Source organism: Tachysurus fulvidraco, chromosome 1, assembly GCF_022655615.1.
Source record: "Tachysurus fulvidraco isolate hzauxx_2018 chromosome 1, HZAU_PFXX_2.0, whole genome shotgun sequence".
NCBI classification, from domain to species: Eukaryota; Metazoa; Chordata; class Actinopteri; order Siluriformes; family Bagridae; genus Tachysurus; species Tachysurus fulvidraco.
In genome coordinates, this window is record NC_062518.1 from 7,138,316 (window position 1) to 7,160,425 (window position 22,110).

Here is a 22,110-nt window from a genome sequence, read left to right on the forward strand (position 1 = left end):
TGTAATTGCCTGGCAGCAATTATCAGGCAAAATTAGATCAGTAATTACAGCGGTGAATTTAAGCAGGAGTCTTATTAGGGACATCAGCTCCTTCTCAACACACGGGAAGAGCGCATCAATAAAAGACAAGCTGCCCTGCAGATGGTCAAACGAGCCGCTGGGCACCGAGAACCGGCTGTACGCTTCAGCACAACACAATGCAACAACAGAGAGCAGGACTGAGAGTTAGACAAATTGATGAAGAGAGAGAGAGAGAGAGAGAAAGAGTTAGAGAGAGAGAGAGAGATACAGACAGACAGCAAGAGGGGGGACAAAGGGAGCTCTTGTGTGTATTACCTCATTTAGCTGTTTATTCACCCCTCACCTGAGCCCCGTGAGACCTTGCAACCGATTATTAATGCCTCTCCATGACAACCACACACACACACACACACACACACACACACACACACACACACACACACACACACACACACACACACACACACACACACACACACACATTCATGATACACTTCATCCTCAGTTCAGGTACACACACAATGCACTGATTTAGCACAAAATTCATGACGGATGCTAACTGACTGCTCCCAATTCAAGGTTGACGTTAATTGTAATTCATTGAATATTTTGGTGCACTTCAAGTTTCTTTTCTCTCTTTCAGTTCACTCTTTCTTCACTTGCCCTCTATAGATCTCCCCATTTCTTTGCTCAAACTCTAACACCACAGGAAAAACAATGGATTAATTTTGCCATACTAACTAGAAAAATAAAAAAGGTAAAACAAGACTATGAAACACCTAAAGACAGCAGTTAATAAACGCTTATAATGAAAGCCTAAAGACAGCAGTTAATAAACATGTACGCATGACACACATGTATTCATTAATACGTTCCATATAAGTCAGTATAATTCATCATCTCAGACATCTCAAAAAAAAAAAAAAATGCGATAGTATGTTAACCATGTGAATAAAACAAATACCCTATATGGCACATACGCTCTGCAATCTAGAATGAATTGTGTATAATCAAAACCTTTATAACATCATTATTCAATATATTTATAGTAAAGTAAAGTAAAATCCTTTTTGTTAATACATGCTCTAAAGTCTGGATCTAAACATTGGTCAATTTTTTTCTAGGCTAACAGTTTCGAACATTACCCACAATGCCGTTCAACTACTCATGTGGCATTGGTGTGAATTAGCTTTCGCATAATCTCTACCTAAAAAAAGAAAAGCAGTGGCGTTTATCTGTCCACTTGGTTATCCTGTTTACTCAGTCCATTAATCTGTCTATCTTTTATGCTAATATTACCATCAATATCATCGCACTTGTCATCTTATAGATGCCTCTTGTCGTCTTGTAACTAATTGAGATATGTTTGAAAACGTTCTTCTCTTGTTAAATGCCATTCTAACTGTTTTAGCCAATATCCCATTGTGACATGAGCAACAGACACTGCCACCTTCTCCCAGGATTAATGAAAATAAAAATACTCCAACCAACAGATTACTAACTGAAATACTTCAATAAATTGGTATTTAATTTGATTCAGGATAGAGATGTCCTTTAAGAGCTTTGTCGTCATAGGCTGTTGTTTTAAATTAATGCGAATTATCGGTATATTTGAAATATTTATTAAAGCCTATAATCCTCTTCTCAGTACAGGAAATGGGTTGAAACTCTTGTGGTAACTGAGCAGATACAGTGGATAGAGGTTAGGTAGAACGACGCTGGAGTATTCCTTTAAGCCAGTCAGGTGCTCTTACTTTCTCTGGACTGGATTATTCTTATAAAGTAGGTCCCTTAAAGTCCCTGCCAACCCCATGTGTCTCATTCAGACACCCTTACTCACACTGGGAAAAATGGGCAATTTAGTGGCTGGTGTGTGTGTGTGTGTGTGTGTGTGTGTGTGTGTGTGTGTGTGTGTGTGTGTGTGTGTGTGTGTGTGTGTGTTAAAGCCTTGGTCAGCTGAAAGTAGGTGGTAGCAGCAGAGGCAGCGTTCCCTGGCCTCAGGGCACTGAAGGGAAGGGCATGGCAGAAAATAGTTTGAGTGATGCCTCTGCCGTTTGAGTAATGAACAGTTCAGCTGGGTCAACCCATTACACCAAGCGCCGTTTAATTATTAATTACGCTCAATCTATAAGAGAAAGGACAAGTTCAGTATGTTTAATGTGTGTTTATGCTCCTTTTACACTCCCCTCCCTCCTACCATTCTGCTATTAGCACGTGTCAGCGAGCTGCTCATGCAGAAAGGAGCGGTCTCTCCTTCTCTCTCTCCTTCCTTCAGACTCACACATACACACACTTTTTTTTCCCAATTAACAAAATTACTTATTAATCACTCAAACAGATGAGTTAAGCACATTTAAACGTTAGAGTTTTCAGTATTGATATTACGCTCACCTTCTTCTAGAGCTTGAAAGGAAATCTGATGACTGCTCAATGTGTGGACACTAAGACCATTTACAGTAATGAGAAAATAGGGAAATATCGACATTAACAATACGCATACTGACGTCCATAAAACCTCCTCTGTTGTATCCACCATATATCCATATATCACAATCGTCATAAAGTCCTCATTCACTGCTCCATCCATTTAAATTTATCTTAAAAATACTAATTACCTCTTCAGAATGATAAGGCAACGTTCCAATGATTTGTTTGCTTTCTGTTTTTTTGCTGCCCCATTTTGCTCAAAAGAATTATTATTGCACCTAGTGGCCAGAAATAGGAACTGCAAAAAGCCCTTATAGAGGCCTAAAATGTTCACTTCTATTTTTCTGACGTCACCCTGGGAGATTTTCATTCATCAACATACAGATGTAAATATAAAGAGAAACAGTTTCTAATTTCTTAAAAATCAGTTCATCAGGAAATTCAGGAAATTCTTTAGATCGTCTTGGCTCAAGCAAAACATTTACACACAACTTTACTAAAGGATTGATAAATGAGTCCTCAGTGTGTCTTTGATATACAGACACATTTATTGTGGCAATTACATGTATATTGTAAGAAATACTGGGAAAGCGGTTAATGTTAAGTAATCAGAAATGTGTGTGTTCTACGATGTCCTTATTTCTAGACAGGGAACACACCTGCTGTATCAATGCATCTTAACAAAGCTTCGTCTATAATCAATGAGTGCACACTGAATGTCTGGGTGTTATTTATTCTCACCTGCTTATTATATAGTTACTCTAAGAAATCACCAGATAATCGCCTTTCTGCATAAGTCAAGTGTGATAACCTTCAAGCTTTTATTTTGTTAATGGCATCTTGACACACCAAAAAATACGGTCACAGTCGATGATGATGCTATATGGTATATAGAACACAGTAGTCTATACCCTTATGTTGAAATTTGATATCATTCTGAACCAAAAAAAAGAAATGAATGGGCACACTTTGGGTTTATCCATGAAGCAAACATGGAGTCAGTTAGCTTAGTGTTTTCATATTATATGTATAGCAATATACCCAAAGCAGTGTGACAGAAATCTGGGCTTTGATCCAGAGCTCTTATAAGCAAGCCAAGAAATACATTGGCATTAGAGTGGAAAACCTCCCATTGTTCCATCTAGATTCGTAAACAGTCATAAAACCTGGAAACAGGAATCCGGAGCTAATTAACACTGCGGTGTTTGTCAGACATCACCAAATGGTGGAAAACCCTGCTCTTATTCTGCTACTCTAGTTTTCTAAAGACGAATCGGTTCCGCTTCTGTAGCAGACCCAATGCCGATGCTTATCCCAACACACGCATTTATATAAATTATTTATCTGAAGGCAGCTCATTGGATCAGAGACTAACTACGGGGTTAGATACATTAGGTCAGAAAGAAAAGGGGTTTCATAGACTTTTACAGAGTTTTCATACTGTTAAGTCTTTCTAGGGTAAATATTTAAAGACAACCGCATAGAAAGGTATGCATTTATTCGTGGCTTCGTGTTTAAAAAAACCAAGAGTTCTCACTGATACAGTGTCTGTGGTGCTAGTCTAAAACATTAATGCATCGCTACAATACATTCACTCATATTATTTGAAAGGAAAGCAAAGTTTACGAAACTAGTGTACAATAACGTGATATTGTGTGAGTACAGCAATGATAACAGAACTTTTTTATTCTTCCAGCTCTTATCTACACTGTAGTATGTCAATAATCTGTTAATCTCACACAAAGTTGTGTTAAGATTTCACTCATTATGTTATATAAGTGTGTGAGTCCCTGTCATGTCATTCTATTCATGCTTATGTAGCTCATATTAAATAGCACTTATTCAATCAATTTATTCCTATGCATGTCCTTATCCTATGCTACATTTTTATTATTTGCTTTTAAACGTGGTTGCATAGCTCACCTCACACAGCTGAGTGAAATATAGAGCAGAGTGTGTGTCCAGTGCAGAGTTTATATATGCACCTCGTCCCTCACCTCAGATAACACAGAGAGGAGTGGGTGAGGAAGTGTGTCAAGGTCTTGGGTGGGTGTATTTTAGTGACTAGCGTGGGTCAAGGTTAATGCAACACTACCCAGCCTCTATGCTCTGAAGCCTGGTCATGCTACATTACCCCAGCAAAGTGAGCATGTGTGTGTGTGTGTGTGTGTGTGTGTGTGTGTGTGTGTGTGTGTGTGTGTGTGTGTGTGTTCATGTACGAGACAGAGAGAAAGACTGTGGGACAGAGACACAGATTAAAATAGGAGAAGCGGACAGATTAAGCAAAAGAAAGAGAGAAAAAAGTGTGTGAAAATCTGAAGAAGAAACAGTCCAAAGTTTAAACCAGCCCCATCACTTTCCTAAGTACAGCTTAAAGGCTAACCGAGGGTCAGGCAACCCATCTCAGCGTACTAAGCTCCTCCAGCCTCTGGCTTTAGCTAAAGCACCTTGCTTCATTAGGAAACAAAACAGCAGCTTTCTGCCCCATTAGCCACGGCTTTAGGAGTTCGGGCACATCAGACATGGACTCACCTCATCAACGATGCACTGCAATAACTGGAGAGGCTGTGGAGAAGGAGGAGGAGAAGATGAGGAGATTAGAGCGCACACAATCTCTTTACAGTGAACAGGAAATGGAATCAGTAATGCAGCAAAACAGGTAGCGATTCAGATTAATCAAATGCACTCAGACACAGAAAAAGTCATTGGATCCAGAACGCTCTATTATTTCTAATGGCCTCTCATCGGAATGCGGTGCTGTTAAGTGCCGGCGTATTGTTTTATTGTATTAACTTTAGAGGCAAGCGACCAAGCGAAGCGACTATCAAAAGAAGTAAAGAAGGGCTTCCTTTCATTTCTAAAAAAAAAACAAAACAAAACAAAAAAAAAACAACTCATCAAATACTTACTATTAAGGAGCCTTGGTTTTTCTGAATCTGCAGAAAGAGAAACAAAGGGAGAAAAGATTAGAAATAAAGACGTGAATAACAGCGTGAAGGAGGCAATGTGTAATTAGCATGTTATAATCACAATCGTCGCAGTAGGACCCGTTTATGATCACTAGGGGAAAAGCGAGGAAAAGCCCGGTGGCCACGAGCGGGCACATCGTGTTAACGGCATTTGCATAATGAAAATACACAAAGTGCTAATAGCCTGATCTTCATTTAGCGCGGCCCGGCTACACAGCACGAGTCGATCCTTTTGCTGCCTCCAGGTTGAACAGAGACTCTGGGTCGGAAAAGTGGATGCATGGCGTGCATCTTAAACAGGAGAGGTGTCTTGGGCATAACTCTCGTACATATTTGCTACATATCAGCTGTCAGATGATTCGAGACAAAGACGTTGTGAAAACGTTGCCTATTCTCTTTCTAACTGCTTACTTCCTAAAGTCATTATAACAATGTGAGTATATAACATGCAATACACAACACAATCATACAGACTATACTTCTTAGTGTATGCTAGTAACTAAATCAAATCCGAGCTGTTACAAAGAGTCTTCACGCTAACTGTATAACCTGCGAACAGTACAGAGGACGAGGCAGCGAGATGATGGGCTTTTGTCTGATCAGGGTGATTGAGCACCAGCTGCCTGCATCGTTTGAGCTGAAACTGCACTTTTCCGTTGTCGCAGGAGGCTGCCGCTCTCCTGATCCGCTCAGGCCTCGTCGTCCTGCCGTCATCGCGCTGCTGAAATCAAGGGCTCCTGGAGTGGAGTTCTGCAGGTGTTCGCTCTTTCAATTACACATTGCTATGCACATTTTAAATACTGCAAGAGTCAGCATACAGGCACCAGCAATAACTTAATGCCATCAATCCAGAGATAAAATCTGCCACAACTAAATCCAGATAATAATTAATGATATAGCTGAGGTGGAAGTTCTCAAAAGTTTGGCAGACAGGAGTTCAGATTTGTTTTACGAACATAATCCTATTTTAGTTCCAAAACTACAGAAATTAAGTTAAATGCTGTTAAATGCTCAGAATACAACTAACGATATCTGAAGAACAACATTTGTAATAGTGGGTTGTGATTTTCACTACTGTAACTAAAAATTACTTCAGAGTTCACTGGACCCCAACTTGAAGACCACGGTACAGTAAGGCATCTGTCCTGGACAATCTTTTTAAAACTATATTCAACATTTTTGCATTTCAATGAATTTATTTTCAAAGAGATTTTATACGGATAATGATTTATAATGACAAGATAATAAAAGGCAGATATGTGATAAAGTCGAGCATTAAGATTTACCAAATTAAATCTACACGTCTCTTAGCAAAGCCAATCCACCCACCTGCCAGCAGGTTTTTGGCAAATGGAAAGAAACCGTAGAACCCAAAAGAAAAAATACGCAGACGTGAAACATTCGGATAAAAAAATTTGCTGAAATGGAATTCACACTGGAAATTTCAGTAAGATGTTGTGTGCTATAATATCCAGATTATGTACTATAACCGTTGAAAAAAAATAATAAAAATCAGCGGTCGCAGCGTGCTCTATGGAGCGGAAAGTACAGAGCCATCGGGGGGCAGTAGCAATTTTATGAACAGCTAATATCACAGTAATTTGTCATTTCCATAAAATGTAGAACATTTGAAGGTTGATTTGATGTTACCAAAAATTCAGGTACAGTCATGTAGATAACGTACAGGTCCAGAATATTCTGCCTAGCGTGGAGTGTGGAGTCCCATGCTTTTGGAAATGAGCACAAGTGAAGAAGAATAATAAGATTGACTCCACTGTTCACACAGAGGATCTGCTTCCACTATGCTACCCAGATTCACTAGGTAATTGTTATTCAAGTTTAGTTTACAAACTATATTAGACTTTAAACTTGGAACATATACCAAGTTTTCTCAAACTAATTAACCTTTTAATTATGTCAAATGAAAGCTGACTTTTATTGGTAAAAACTGCCAAATTGAAATGATTTCATATTCTTGACAGTAATGTGAAAGGCAAATGTTCAACACAATCTTGACCACTTAAGTAAAATCATTTAAACATTTCCAATTCAAACTGCATATCAAAGCTTGAGCAAAAAGCAATTTCAATACAGTATGTTTGGATGAATATGAAAAGGGGGAAAAAACCCGATCCAAAACTGAAACAGCCGGAGAACACAAAAGGCAACAACAAATCAATCAGAGGAAAAAGCGCCGGCGGCTGTATACACATGCCAGCGAGTCTGCAGTCTTCAAAGATTCTCCGAGCGAGCCATCGAGAGACGCCATTAACTCCTGACAAAGAATGCAAATTAATCTCAACATGGGGTGAGACGGAATTAAAGAGTCTTTTATAATCAATGACAAGACAGGATAACGTGCACACATTTGGAGGAAAACAGACGTACACAACATGTGCAACACAAACGACTCAGACCAAGTTTGGGTTTTCTGAGTTTACGGTCTGGACTCTTGTGTCCTTTTAATACCTTCAAGGAACCCAGCAGGCAAAGAAGCATTACATGGGTCACTGTTTGCATACATGAGACAGAGACAGAAATTCAGAACACACAGATGTATGGCTTGCTGTAAATGACAGGCCAAGCCTGAGGAAGTGTGTGTGCGCGGGTTTGCGCGCGTTTGTGTGCGCATGTGTATGTGCACATACTGGGCTCTGTGTGTGCCTGTGATGCCTGTAGGTGAAGAGTCTGCAGCACCATATGGAGCTGTGAAAATTAACATCAAGAGCAAAAACGCAGTGGCAGCAGGCGGTCCTGTCTTTCCCTTCACTCCCTCTCTCACTCACTCACTCACTCACTCTCTCCTCCTCTCCCTATCCATTCTTGACCCTTTTCTTCTCACCAAATGAAATTTAAAGATGTAAAGAGAGAATTGGGTGGGAGGGGGGTGGGAGAAGGCAATGAGAGAGAAAGGGAAAGGAAGAAAAGGATATTAGAGGAAGAGGGTGAGTAATAAATTAATGGGGTGTAAAAACACGACGAGCTTCAGTGTAGTGCCCGTGGCACTGTTTGCCAAGAACAGAAAAGTTCCTACAGATTTAAATCACCATTTCTCTAATCAAACTGTGGATGACGCTGCCCAATGACTGAGCAATGCACTACAATTCTGCTGACATGACACAGAGGTCTGAAGACACACACACACACACACACACACACACACACACACACACACACACACACACACACACACACACACACACACACACACACACACTAGCTTAAGAACCTTTTTTTTTCCTTTTCTTTTAATATTCCCTCTACACTGGCTCTAATATTAGATACATTTATTGTAAAATACGGCAGAATTCATTACAGTGAAACCTAGAAGTAATTGGATTGTCAAAGTTTTACTTTCACAGTCAGAGTTTTCCAAAAAAAAAAAAAAAAAAAAATTAAAATAAATGTTTACAGCATTGTTATAGCTGGATCTAAAATACCAGCCTGGGTCAGAAGGAAGTGGGAGAAATGTGTCTGATGGTACTTATTGTTATCATTGTGCGTTTGTGTGTGCATGAACTACTTTATGTAATAGCACTTGCCGTATTAACATGACAATAGACCCGGCTAGAGAGCATTGAAAAACACTTACAAATGTGCCATGCCTCGGGCAACAAGCTTGGGGTACACACACTGCCCCTCTCACATACATTCATATTAGAAAAAGGTTTAAACGTGGATTTACTCAGAACAAAAGCAGCATCTTCTTAAGCTTACTCTGTTGTACGTACTCGATCTATGTAAATAATCACATGTATTTTAATACTCAAGGTCTTGGCACTTGATGTAGCCTCTGAGTGTTTCTTCCTGTTTTCCATGAGCTGCCCTGAGTGGCTGCTCTGGTTTAATATGCTAATTAACCCAACAGGCATGCTGGGAGTAATTTATTGAGCATTAGTCAACATTTCCCTCATTAAAGAGCCCCTACACAATTTCGATGTGTTCCAGAAAGGCAGCTTTAGTGTGCGTGACTACATATTATAATGTACGCAAACTATCCTATAAAGCCTTTTTCTACTAATGACTAAAAATATTAAACTTTCAGCAATTCTGAAGCCAGCTTTTGACAGACAGACAGACAGACAGACAGACAGACAGACAGACAGACAGACAGACAGACAGACAGACAGACAGACAGATAGATAGATAGATAGATAGATAGATAGATAGATAGATAGATTCAAATGATTCATCCATCAGGACAAATTCACGATGATGAAAATATGTAGTATCCCACAACTGCGACCATACATTTGGAAAAATAAATAAATAAAATAAATTCAATATATATATATACTTGGTGATTGACAATGTCTTTCCTCTCTTGTCATCATCATGATCATGGATGTAAATGCAGCTTAAAAGTAAGGAAATCTATTGCTTGCAATTGCTGTGATCACCGACATGAAAAATCACTGACTCATCAGGATTTGGGTCAAATATAAAATGGCTGCCATTTCGTAACAACTGAGAACTGATTTAGCAAAACGGTTGATTTGATTTTGTTGACAGTTGATTTTGAAGCGCCTTGCATATTTTGTTTATGTTTTTATACACTCACTTATATGGTATATGGTATTACAGATTATTACATATGTCTGTAAGGAAAAGCACAAAGCACAGAGAAACTCACCTGGCGATAGGGGAAGTGGCCAAGCGCCAGCTGTGAAAGGAAAAATCAACAACAGTGAGCCAATTAATACAAATCAAACATAACGACAAACAGATATATATATATATCCTCATACTCACTATCTACCTAAAATCTCTGATAAAAGTCTGTTGAGAACGTATTTACATAATACCCAACATGTTTAATTTCCTCTTGTCCTCAATCCATGTATCTCCAAACAGCAAGAGCTTAACTTGTACACTTTACCTTGCAGCTTGTCTTTCTTGAACAATACTGTTTAAAAGTCCTAATGTGCAACTGACTAAGAGACTGAAGCATCCACTGGATTGAGAGGAAAAAAAAAAGGTTTCAGGACAATCTGGAGTACAACGCGCCTAAACGCTTAGAGTGGTAGATGTTATTTATTCCTTCCCACACACTAAATGACTGAAGGACTGTAAGTGAGAGAGAAATGGAAAAGGAAGAGAAGACTAGGTGAAAGTCTTGTTAAATAAATAGCCTGTAAAATGTGGTGATGCTTTAAAAGTCCACATGAAGGATTTTGTCTTCATTAAACAAGACTAAACCGTGGAGTCAGATCATTTTTATCTCTGACTGAAGAGAGAATTATAATAAGAACTTGTTGGCTCCTGTTAGAGGAGATTAATATGATTAAACAGTGAAGTTCATTGGCTGATTCTTCTTCTAGCACAACTGTTCTCACTGACCATATTACTGATCAGCAACAAAAAGCCCAGTCAATAAATTTAACAAATGTCTTTTTTCCCTACAACCAAATCAATGACTGTTATAATTGTTAAGATATTCAAGAGTATTGACAAATACAGGAAGCCTATTTGTCACAACCACTGAGAGTTGCTGACAAAAACAAATTAAAAATCAATAGAGCTGATGTAAACTACTAGCACGGCAAATTTACTTACGGAATTTTCGACGGTAGCCTGTTCGTTTGAAAGGATTCGCTTTGACATACATGTACGACATGTTAGATTCCCAAATAAGTTCGAAATAAATGAATAAGCGGGAAAACAACTGCTCGAGTGATTGGGAAGCAAAGTAGAGAAACAGGGGTTCATAGAATACAGTGCACTAATTACTTGCTGAGTGATCGATGCAGTTTTAAATACACAGCTTTCCTCAAAAAGTATCTCATACACACACGCACACGAACGCAACACACACACACAAAGTACATCCATTTTTCTCTTTTGAATGTGAAATAGTGAATAGTTATGCACATCTGCATAGATGGCTGTTTGAGGGCTCCAATATTGTTAAAGGTGGAAATAAAAGACAAAAGGAGACAATCATTGACAACAGGAGCTGTGTGTGTGTGTGTGCGAGTGTGTGTGCGCGAGTGTGTGTGTATGCATAGGTCTTTACTGCAGTCAGTGGGAGATTCTGAGTGTGATCCATGCATAGCTGTAGGCCAACATCTGTTTGGACAGGCTGCCTGCAGGGACTATTAATATCTCTTAGCTAACACACACCCACGCACACACACACACACACACACATCCCAACCAAACACACACTAAAGTTCATAGCAGCAATGAATTGTAACACATGCTCGCACACACACAAAACAATCTGGAGCTTAGCCATGCACACACCACAGATGTTGCTATTGTGCAAAATGCCTGAAGTGTGTGTTTGCTGCTTGTATTAAAAGCTTCATGCTTTGAATCGGGATGAGAAAAATAATCAAATTGTAAATGCGTCATGTTTCTCACTTTAAAAAGGTTCAGCATCAGTGTCAGTGCAGTGTCAGATATAACACCCGACAGATCTGGCTGTTCTAGGAAAATAATCCATACCGAAGTGATATGAGCAGCACAGGATAACTGCAGAATTTTTACTGACACCATTATTTAGACGCAAGAACGTCCTTTATAAATTAGAGAGAGAGAGTGAGTGAGAGAGAGAGAGAGAGAGAGAGAATACAAAGGTTTACCTCCATGAAAGAGATTCCTAGACTCCATACATCTGAATGAATTCCATATTGCTCCCCTGATATTCGTTCTGGCTGCAAAACAAACACGTGCGCTCATCAGAATAAATGTAGTTTTCATGTATTTTAGCTTACTGTTCATATTATCTGTGGAGAAAGTGTTGTTTATTAAATACTCACATCATATCCATTCTGAATGGTTGTTTTATCAAATACACCAATCGTAATAAGTGAGTGTGATGCAGTCAGGTGACTGTAGAGTAATTTATCAGCCCCACTTTATCCTGTTCACAATAGGGTTATAACACAGAGACAGTATCTGGATCTAAATCTGTTTAGTCTTCCAAATATCCATAATTGTAGCTTAATTTAATTGACTGGACTAGTATCTTAATTTTAAGATATCAGAAACTAGACCAGGCAGTAACTAAGGATGAATGCATGACTCTGTGTACATGTAAACGCACGGGTTACTAATGAAGCCGGTCTTTGTCTCTCGAGCCTGACATCTGCTTACTTGCTTGTGAAAACTTTAATATGATCATTTCGACTCTTAAAGAAATGGATCGATTGCATGCTTTCTGATGAGTGAGAGGTTTGTATGAAGTTCCTAGCAGTTTTGCGATAAAAAGCTCTCTCTATAAAAGTGGCCTTTAATACTCTAATATGCCATATTGACCTAATTACTGATAGGACAGCTGCAACCTGCATAAACTCCATTACTGAACACCGTGTGCCAGACCTCAGGGAGAACAACTGAGAGAGGACAGGATATCGTTTAGTTTACAAATCATATCTCTATTATGCACACACACCCTGCTGGGTTGCTAATAAAGAGCAGCAAGAGAGAATAATGTGTGTTGCTTGAAAGCTGTGAACCTCTAAAAGATTTTCAGAGAAAAGTTTAAATATGAAATGACATGGATCTAAATTTGCTCACTGCTCTTATGAGAATAAAGAGATCCCGTAAATGTCACTGGTTTATAGGATGGCTCTTTGCAGATTACGAATGCTTAAACTATTATTTAACTGTCAATTAAAGTGATGGCTTGATTATAAAGTTATAAAACTTAAAAAGACTCAATTCTATAATCATAAGCACTTACCGCCATGTATGCGTTGGTTCCGACGTACGTTTTGGCAATAGAGTTAACCAGCTGCAGAAAAGAGCAGAAACACAGAAATGATGACACTATCTTTTTCTTGAAGGTTTAAGGTACGTGGTAACAACTGGAACCTACTCTACGGCTCTAGAACACACTATATGGCACTATATAAAGGCTTTATGATACTGTGCAGGTGTCATTTTATTCTATAAATACCCACAATCTCAACATGTGTGTGCTAAATCATACCTGTATGAACTGTTCACACAATAAAACATTACACAATTTGCAATAGACATACCTTTTTTTTTTATTTGCCAGCTATGCCTTAAAAGTGGTTAACATGTACAGAAAATTATAGCAAATTGACATAAATGAGAAAGTGTGTGTGTGCGTGTGTGTGTGTGTGAGCAAGCAACAGAAGGAGAGAGAGAGAATGAGCATGTAATGGGAAAGGAAACCTGTGGTGTTTTTTGGTATTGTTATAAGAAGAATTGTGCACAAGTGCACTCTCTCTCACACACACACACGCACACACACACACACACACACACACAACACCTCAACTATAGGTCAGGTGCACACTGTATGAATACTAATTAAAGGGAGTGAGTGGATTTAATTGTTAGACCTGTGTGCGTGTGCATTGGAGATGGAGTAGAAGATGCGGTTATTGTCACCACACACACTCACACCAAATTTAAATGCACCCCTGCTCAGTGTGGTAATTAGAGAGCTGAGAGACACATGAGTGATGAAGATGGGGTTAGAGAGTGAAGAGACTGATCCCCAGTGGGAACACAGGACTGACAGGCAACAATGAAAGAAGAGAATGAAGAGATCATGCCTGATAGGAAAATGCATATCAGATTGGAACGTGCCTGCAAATACTCTCTCTCTCTCACACACACACACACACACACACACACACACACACACACACACACACACACACACACACACACACACACACACACACACACACACACACACACACACACACACACACACAGGAAAGACGGCAAACAAAAGAACAGGACATACTTGAGTGCTGACTCCAAAGTCACACAGTTTTACTTGGCCTCTTGTGTTTACAAGCATGTTGGACGGCTTCACATCTGTACAGAAACAATGACACTGTCTTAAATGTTTTTTTTATAATAGAGACAGTTTTTAGTCATTTGGTCATGTGAACTGTCTAGTAGTAAATTGACTGGACTAGGAATGTACACAGATAATCGAATACCTGGTAATAGTCTGCAATCACCATTTGGTTATTCATTATGCATTACATCCATACATCCATATAAAAATCTGAAAAAAGAAAAGCCTCATCTGGAAATAATTTAATGCACAGAGCAGCACTTTCATAGCGTGCGTTGGGACTGCGAGCGTTCTTATACCCTCACGTCGGCCGGAGCAAGCTGCCAGAAATGAAGCTAGCGGGACGAAGTAGTAATACATTTTTCAATAATGTGCAGCATAGTTCCATTACAAGTCTTAAGCAGCAACAGGGTACTTCGGGTTTGCCAATTAAACCTTTTTCACACCTATTTAACACCTCAAGTGATCCGCAAAGCTCTGAAGCAGCAGGGATACAAGCTGAAATATCGAGCTGCCGTTCAGTCAAGATGACATCGTTTAGTAAAGCTTTTGCTTGCTGTTAAATAGTTTTGCTCATTACTTCTCTATATTATGTCTGTCAACCCATGCTCCATCATCATCATCAAGAAATAAAGTTTAACTGCAGGGGAAATTAAATAAGCTTCAACTGTGAAAGTTCATTAACTATGACAGATATTAGAACAGTAAAAAATGAACATTTGAGAAGACTCTTAAAACCACAGTCCCAGTTGTTTTGAACAACTACGGCTAGACAACAATTATCTAAGGGTTATTACTAGAGCTGAAGTTCTTTCGCTCACCTCTATGCAAAATCTTCAGGCTCCACAAATACGTCAGGCCTTTCACCACCTAGACAAGCATTCAGAGCCACAATTGTGGAACATTTTCTAAAACATGTTTCCTTTTGGGTTGATTGACGTATAAAAAATTATTTAAGAAACTAAAAATCTAATCATCATCATCATCCTCATCTTCATCATGAGACTCACTGCCACAGCAATCCGGCCCAGGACGTGTTCTGGAATCCTCCTGTAAACATCCAGAGATCCGCCTACACACATTTAAAATGGACATATGTTAGATAAAATTTTACGCAGAACCAACAACACACACAATCCTGTCCATGTTTAAACACACTGTCTGATGATTCGCTTAAACTCACCGTCCATAAACTCTGTGCATATAGATATTCGGTTCTCCACAAAGAAGGCGCTGTAGAACTTTATGATGTATGGAGAGTCGCACTGTAAACCAGAGAAATAATGAATCAGATGAGATGCAACCGTAATGAATTGACAAAAGAGTTGGCATCACAGAATCGGAGAAAGAGAACTACACCCTTTGTTTTTGGTATTCTGTGTTAAAAAACTGATGCATCTGATATTTTTACTTGAAAAATCGAAAGGGTCTTCTTCTAAGTTGTTAAACACATCTAGTTGTAAAAATCAGAAAATAAAAGTTGCAATTCTGGTCTATCTTCATCTATTCATCCTTTGATTTCAAACCCAATTCTATAGCCAAAAATAAATGAATAAGCCTGGAAGGGACGGTATATATAGGATAGAGAGAAAGGGGGTCTGACCTTGTAAAGGATCTCCAGCTCAGACATGATCTGTTTCTGCAGTTCCACTGTGATATCAAGAGGAATGACCTACAATACACATAATACATCAGCTTCTTTACAATAAGACTCTTTTCAGCTTTACACACATCCGGAAATAGGCTGCAAACACGTTAGCTCTCTGAAATAAATACTAACTCCTCAATATTTAGCTTTTTCTATATGGGAAGATCTTAAACAGTCTGGAAATGCCACAGCTGAATAGTCTGTAGTTTAACACCAATACTGAAGTGTATCTATTGGTCGCTATCTCTCCCATTCTAACACTTTCTCGCTCTCTCTTCCTTGGCTCAGCAGAGTGGAAAAACACATGTAATGTAGCCTCAGATTAGCTAAAATGCTTCTTTAGTTAAGGTTAGATCAGCATCCTCCCATTGAAATAATTGATTACAGGTAAGGCAGTAAGGCTGAGGCCGTGCCGTTACCCCTCAGTGGAGAGAGATCGTTTACGGCAGCTAAGCGCACTTCACCGGCACACGGCACAGCAGAGAACTTGGCCAAGCTGGCCAAAGATCAGAGTACACGCCAAAAGATGAGAGATGGAACATAGCAGGAAGATAGTAGATAAGGGGAGAGTGAGAGAGAGACATAAGGTGAGACACAGACAGAGAGACAGAGAAAGAGATCTATAGAGAGAGAGAGAGATATAGAGTGGAAAGTGCAGAGAGATAGTTTAGTAGGCTTAACATGTCAGCTGTCGAGTGATGGACTGCTACATTTACTCATTCTGCCCTCCAATTAGTATACTACAATTAACACCAGGTTAACAGTCATTTATCATCTGCCATGGATAAACACAGACGCAGACTCTCAGGGCAAATTAAACCCCCACTTTTCCCTCCTTGTTACAAGAGCTCATAAACATCTTTAAGAAAAGCGTAGATGCCTCTTCTTACCTTCACTGCTAAAACCCTCTTCCCCAGAACATGGTACGCTCTGTGACAAAAGAGAGGGTCGCAGTTAGAGTAACCGCACATTGAAATGTTAGACAGTCCTGTATACAGAAAATGAGGTATAAACGAATCTAGATGAAATTGCCAAAAAACTCATCCAGCATGTTTTTATGTACACACATAATAATCTGATAACTCAGAGGTTATATAAATGAGTCAGTCTATAATACAGGAGTTATACACAATCTGGTGACACTAGGTATATAAGAGATGTACAGAGAAGGAATGCAATGTGATCAACATGTGTGTGTGTGTGTGTGTGTGTGTGTGTGTGTGTGTGTGTGTGTGTGTGTGTGTGAGTGAGAGAGAGAGAGAGAGAGAGAGAGAGAGAGAGAGAGAGAGAGAGAGAGAGAGAGAGAGAGAAAACAAAGATAGATGTGCAAACAGACAGGTTTATGTGTGCTGGTGACAGTAAGGACACAAAGTGACGGTCCATCGTCTCTTCTTTCCTCTCTGCCATAGTTAGGCATGCTTGCGTACGTATGCGATTATGTGAGTGATTAATGTGGAAAAGATGGCTGATCTAGGTTCTGCCCCAGACACCTCGTAAATGCCACAGCCCTTTAATTAATGACACTTCTATGTGACGGGCCGGGTAACGTGCCTCATTTAGACTAGGGACATTCAATCCAGGTTGACCCGTCAGTGTGGAGCAGGTAGACGTTACCTTGAAAGACTCCACCACATCTTCAGGCGTGCACTCGTGAACTTGTTTATTGGGGACACAAGCCATTCGAATGTTATGATAGAGCCAATTCCAGGAAATTGTATGCATTTATAACCATCTGCAGAGACGCAAAGTTCCAAGTGATGTCTGAAACATCATGCATAAAAAGTCTTTGCAATCCATCTAGAATTATGTGAAGTATCTTGACATACTTTCCCTTCTAGGTACAATTAAATGTAGTTTAATGAATGCACTGATGCTTAAATTTGGCAAGAGCTAACCAATATGGGAAATATTCCAAGAGAGTGAAGGAAATACACTGAATTAGTAAATAGGAAGTGACGTGGCTGGAATTATTTATGCAATATTAAAGCTGGAATATAGTCACGTCCTCATTCCAGACGACAAGAGGAACTCACAACTTCGCACCTCACATATTTATTCTGTAATATGTAACGCGTAAGATTTTGCTTGCTTGTTCTAGATCTAGTCTGACCTTGACCTCTGACAGCTAACCAATTGGACGAATGATTGAAGGCTGACAGGTCTGAGGTCAGGGAAACGTAACCGTAGCGACAGTTGGGAACTGCTCCTGACCGCAGTAAACGTGTCTCTATACCGTGTGTTATTTAAACTTCAGAGCCTGCTGTAATGAAAGCTCCGTCATGTACTATTCATGGGCCTCTCAATGGCAGCCATCCGAACACACACACACAGGTTTGGATTACAGAATGCACCAGACCATACACTCTCTCCATCTCTGACTCCCTCGCTCACCTGAGATGACCCATGGCCAGGTGTTGACCCATGGCCAGAGAGAGAAAGAGAGGGGGGCATTGGTATAGCACAGAGCAGAAGGAGAGACAGAGGGCATGATGATGAGGTAAGAATGAGGTCATGGTCTCAATTTTTCAATACACACAGATCACATAACTGGCTTGTTATTCGTGGTAACAAAAAGAAGATTGGAAATTAAAACAGATCATTTTGCCCCGGATATTTCCAAATGCCACGTTCTTCCTAAAACCTGCCATAACTCTTCACATTTTTTTCATCTATCTATCTAGTCTCTCTAAATATGAGCATTATAATACATTCCTTAAACAGGTCCCTAAAAATGTAGGGAATATTTCTGCCCTTCTAATACCACTCTGATATTATACAGATACTCAGGTATGTATAATGTTATAATATAATACAATCATGCAACATCTTACAAGGTATTATAAAAAATATATTAAAAAGTATTATTAATAATAATAATAAAATGGGCATTTTCTTCTGGGGACTACCAAACTGCCTAAACTCCTTTTATCATATATATATATATATATATATATATATATATATATATATATATATATATATATATATATATATATATATATATATATATGATCATTTATACTGCACAGTATTCTGAATGCAATCATTCATTGAAAATGACCTACAAAAAATACAGACTAATGAACACATTAGAACTAATTAGGTCTTTAAAGCACATTTTTGAAGTTTAGTCGGTAAAGTTTAGTCAGAAACGGTTTGTCTTTTTTTAACCCAGAGAGTTCACAGGATTCAGAGCACTTAGGCTTTACTGTCCTATAAAGTGGATCTCACAACAGGCTGAGATCACACACAGTCTGGACCATGGCAATAAACCACAGGGTGCGTATTGATCTATTACTGGATCAACACCGCAGAACAATAACCCTGTACTGCTGTATAATCATCAGTGGCCACTGCTCATAAACAGGATTCGGGGTTTAAAGGCCGAGGCCAGGATCACGGCCCATTCACACATCATCGCTGGGCTGCCATGTACTCAGGGCGATTCAGCGAATACTATTTCAGTGACTTTCAGGCTGGCTAGGACATATGACAAAATGCAAAGTAAGGTAGTTCAAGTCCATTTTCCAAATATACATTCAAACACCCTGGAGGTGAAGCTGGATTGTCTTATTTTTGTAACCATGTGGGTGTAAGCAAGAGGCATGCTCTGACACATAATAACAGTACACCTGGCAGCACAGCAGGTTAGGTGAACACATTTATTTCTTAAGGAAAGCAATTTAAGCTAATACCCCAGGCACTGTAGTGTAACGTAGTGTGCTGTTAACAGATATGTTTATTTTACATAGCGCAGACAGAGTGTGTATGAATGTAGTAAAGGTGACCAAGGACAGTGTTGTAGATAGATGGCTACAAGACCTTGTTGTTCCCATGACACACACTGAATTACATTATGTCAAGTTTCTGTCTGCAGACGAAACACAAACCAAACGTATTTACATTTGCCCTCAATAAACGGCCAGAACACGACCTGTGAGAGAATTTCCGATGACTTGCATGTGAATACAACAGATATAAACAGACATCTAAGTGTAAAAACAATCAACAATCAAGTCCTACGTAAGAAAGAGCCCCGTTCTGCACAGTACGCTAAAGCCAAAATAGGTTCCAGAGATTCAAGCTCTCATGTAAATAAAAATGTATAATTTACCTATATTTGTTCATATGTATGTATTATATCTAAAAATGTATAATTTTATTTAAAAAAAAAATCTAATTTTTTTGGCAAGGGGTCTTTCAGGTCACAGCATCAGGTTTTCCTTAAACAAACAAATACGAAACCAACGAGAATATTTATTACCTTCTTATTCCTCTTTTTATCTAGTGCCACATCATTATATAATTCCCCATCGGGTAATGACTTTAAAGACCACGATATACATAATATACACCCAAATCACTCGTATCAAATGACTTCAGACGTACTACAATGCATCCGTCTTATTTTACATACTATAATATTATACAAATTACTTTCAACGTATTGAAATCAAATGAGTTTACCTGAACGACAGCCGTATCTATGTTATCTAAAGTATGCATCATAAAGAACCGGAATTAGTTCAGGTACTCAATCTCAAAGTATTTCTGCTGATAACAGATAGCACTGAATAGGTGCCCTGTCATGTTATCTGCTTGGTAGCAATAGATCATTCGGGTAATAGAAACCAGCTTCACAGGAGTCAAACTGAATCAATTTAATTCCTCGGCACCAAAAAAATCGATATTACACGTATTTGGCAACCTTCACTTTATAAAATAAATAATCATCCCAGCTGTCTGTCAGAGCCTTTGAGCAGGCTGGGTGGACACTGGACTATTGAGTGAGTATGGAATGTAAAGACGATGAGAAAACAGATACAGTACACGTCCTTTTGCTTCAATTACACCATGCGGCTTCATTCAACACTAATGAAATGGAACGGCCAGTGAAGAGATAAGTGCATGATGAGTCCAATTAAAATTCAAGGTGAAGAGATGAAAAGCACTCACTTGTATACAGTTCCCCCATTTCCGTGGCCAAGCTGCTCCTGGTACTGGATGTCTTGTTCATTTATCTTAAAGATTAAAAAAGAGAGAGAGAGGAGGAATGAAAGATAGATACGGAAAGGAGAAAGGACACACAGTCATAAAATAGAAAGATGCCACTAGGGAACAGAAATATTTAGGGGAGGAAAAATGGAGCCGCGGGCCATAAACAACGGGTTTGGCTCTCGGGTCATTTCAAGAGGAACAGCAGAGCGGGAGGAGGATCAATAACAACATTTGCTGTCCAATTTAGAAAAGGACAAGTTTAGGGGTGGAAGGGATGGCAACACTAACCATCTTTTGTTTACCTGTGCTGCCTTGTTTAACTTTGACAAAGGCTGTCAAAATATGTACAAAACAATTTAGCCCCCTGCTGACATTGGTGTGCTACAGGGACAAGTTTGTCCTCTACTAGCAAGATACACAGACTGACCTCCTTCCAAACCAACACACATAAAATAAAACACCAAAACAGATTTCTGAGATATGACTAGACATCACAAAGGTGTACCTAGAATGAATATAAGGTCTAGGTTAAGAATGTAAACGCTAACCATTTACACAATTAACTATCCGAGGTCTAATCGACGTTTATTTGAGTTTGGTTAGAAAACCATGGCACAGAAAACCAGAAACAATCACAACTACACCGGTTCAACGCTGTGGGAAGACTTGGTTGACCTGTTCGATATCTGGCTGTTAGTACATTAGTGTAATTTCAGGGACAGTAAGTGTATAAATGCATACATACCATTAAGTGATGTTAGATCTGATTGTCTGATCAGGGTGACAGCATGTCAATAAACACTGATAGTGTGAAACAAGTATTTTCCCTGCACAGCTGAGGCCAAAACTAAGATAATGCCTCACTGTCAAGCCTCATTTTAACTGGGAAATATGGCACTGACTCCAGTGAAGGTACATTGATTAGAGGTGTGTGTGTGTGTGTGTGTGTGTGTGTGGTACTAGCAGCCACATCTCCCCTGCTTGTGCTTGTTACAGATGTCACATGGGAGCTGATTTACTTAATTGTCTATCTGACACTGGCATCTCCATACTGACACTGCCATGCTGCTGGAGAGAGAGGAGAAGCTCAGACCAGCAGAACATAGACAATATAGATAACAGTCAGTCAAGGTAAAGATCTCAAATGGACCATGGAGAAAAGGGACGTGAAGTGCTTTTCAATAGGCAATCAATAATCTATTGACACACACGCAGGCAGCGGTCAGTACCACACAGCAAGTCATGTCACGTGA

The 22,110-nt window shown here is 39.3% G+C and overlaps 1 protein-coding gene across 2 annotated transcripts in view; it reads right to left on the minus strand.

Annotated features, from left to right (window-relative positions):
* The window catches only part of map2k5 (mitogen-activated protein kinase kinase 5), a 48,647-nt gene that overhangs the window by 12,186 nt on the left and 14,351 nt on the right, over positions 1-22,110 (minus strand). For both annotated transcript variants that reach the window (XM_027137101.2, XM_027137102.2), the window contains 12 exons: positions 20,816-20,880; positions 16,750-16,789; positions 15,815-15,883; positions 15,395-15,476; positions 15,222-15,283; positions 15,033-15,081; positions 14,152-14,225; positions 13,108-13,158; positions 12,005-12,076; positions 10,051-10,080; positions 5,358-5,384; positions 4,981-5,013 (listed from right to left, as the gene is read on the minus strand). In XM_027137101.2, coding sequence (XP_026992902.1) covers positions 4,981-5,013; positions 5,358-5,384; positions 10,051-10,080; positions 12,005-12,076; positions 13,108-13,158; positions 14,152-14,225; positions 15,033-15,081; positions 15,222-15,283; positions 15,395-15,476; positions 15,815-15,883; positions 16,750-16,789; positions 20,816-20,880 — 654 coding nt within the window. The remainder of the gene's footprint in view (positions 1-4,980; positions 5,014-5,357; positions 5,385-10,050; positions 10,081-12,004; positions 12,077-13,107; positions 13,159-14,151; positions 14,226-15,032; positions 15,082-15,221; positions 15,284-15,394; positions 15,477-15,814; positions 15,884-16,749; positions 16,790-20,815; positions 20,881-22,110) is intronic.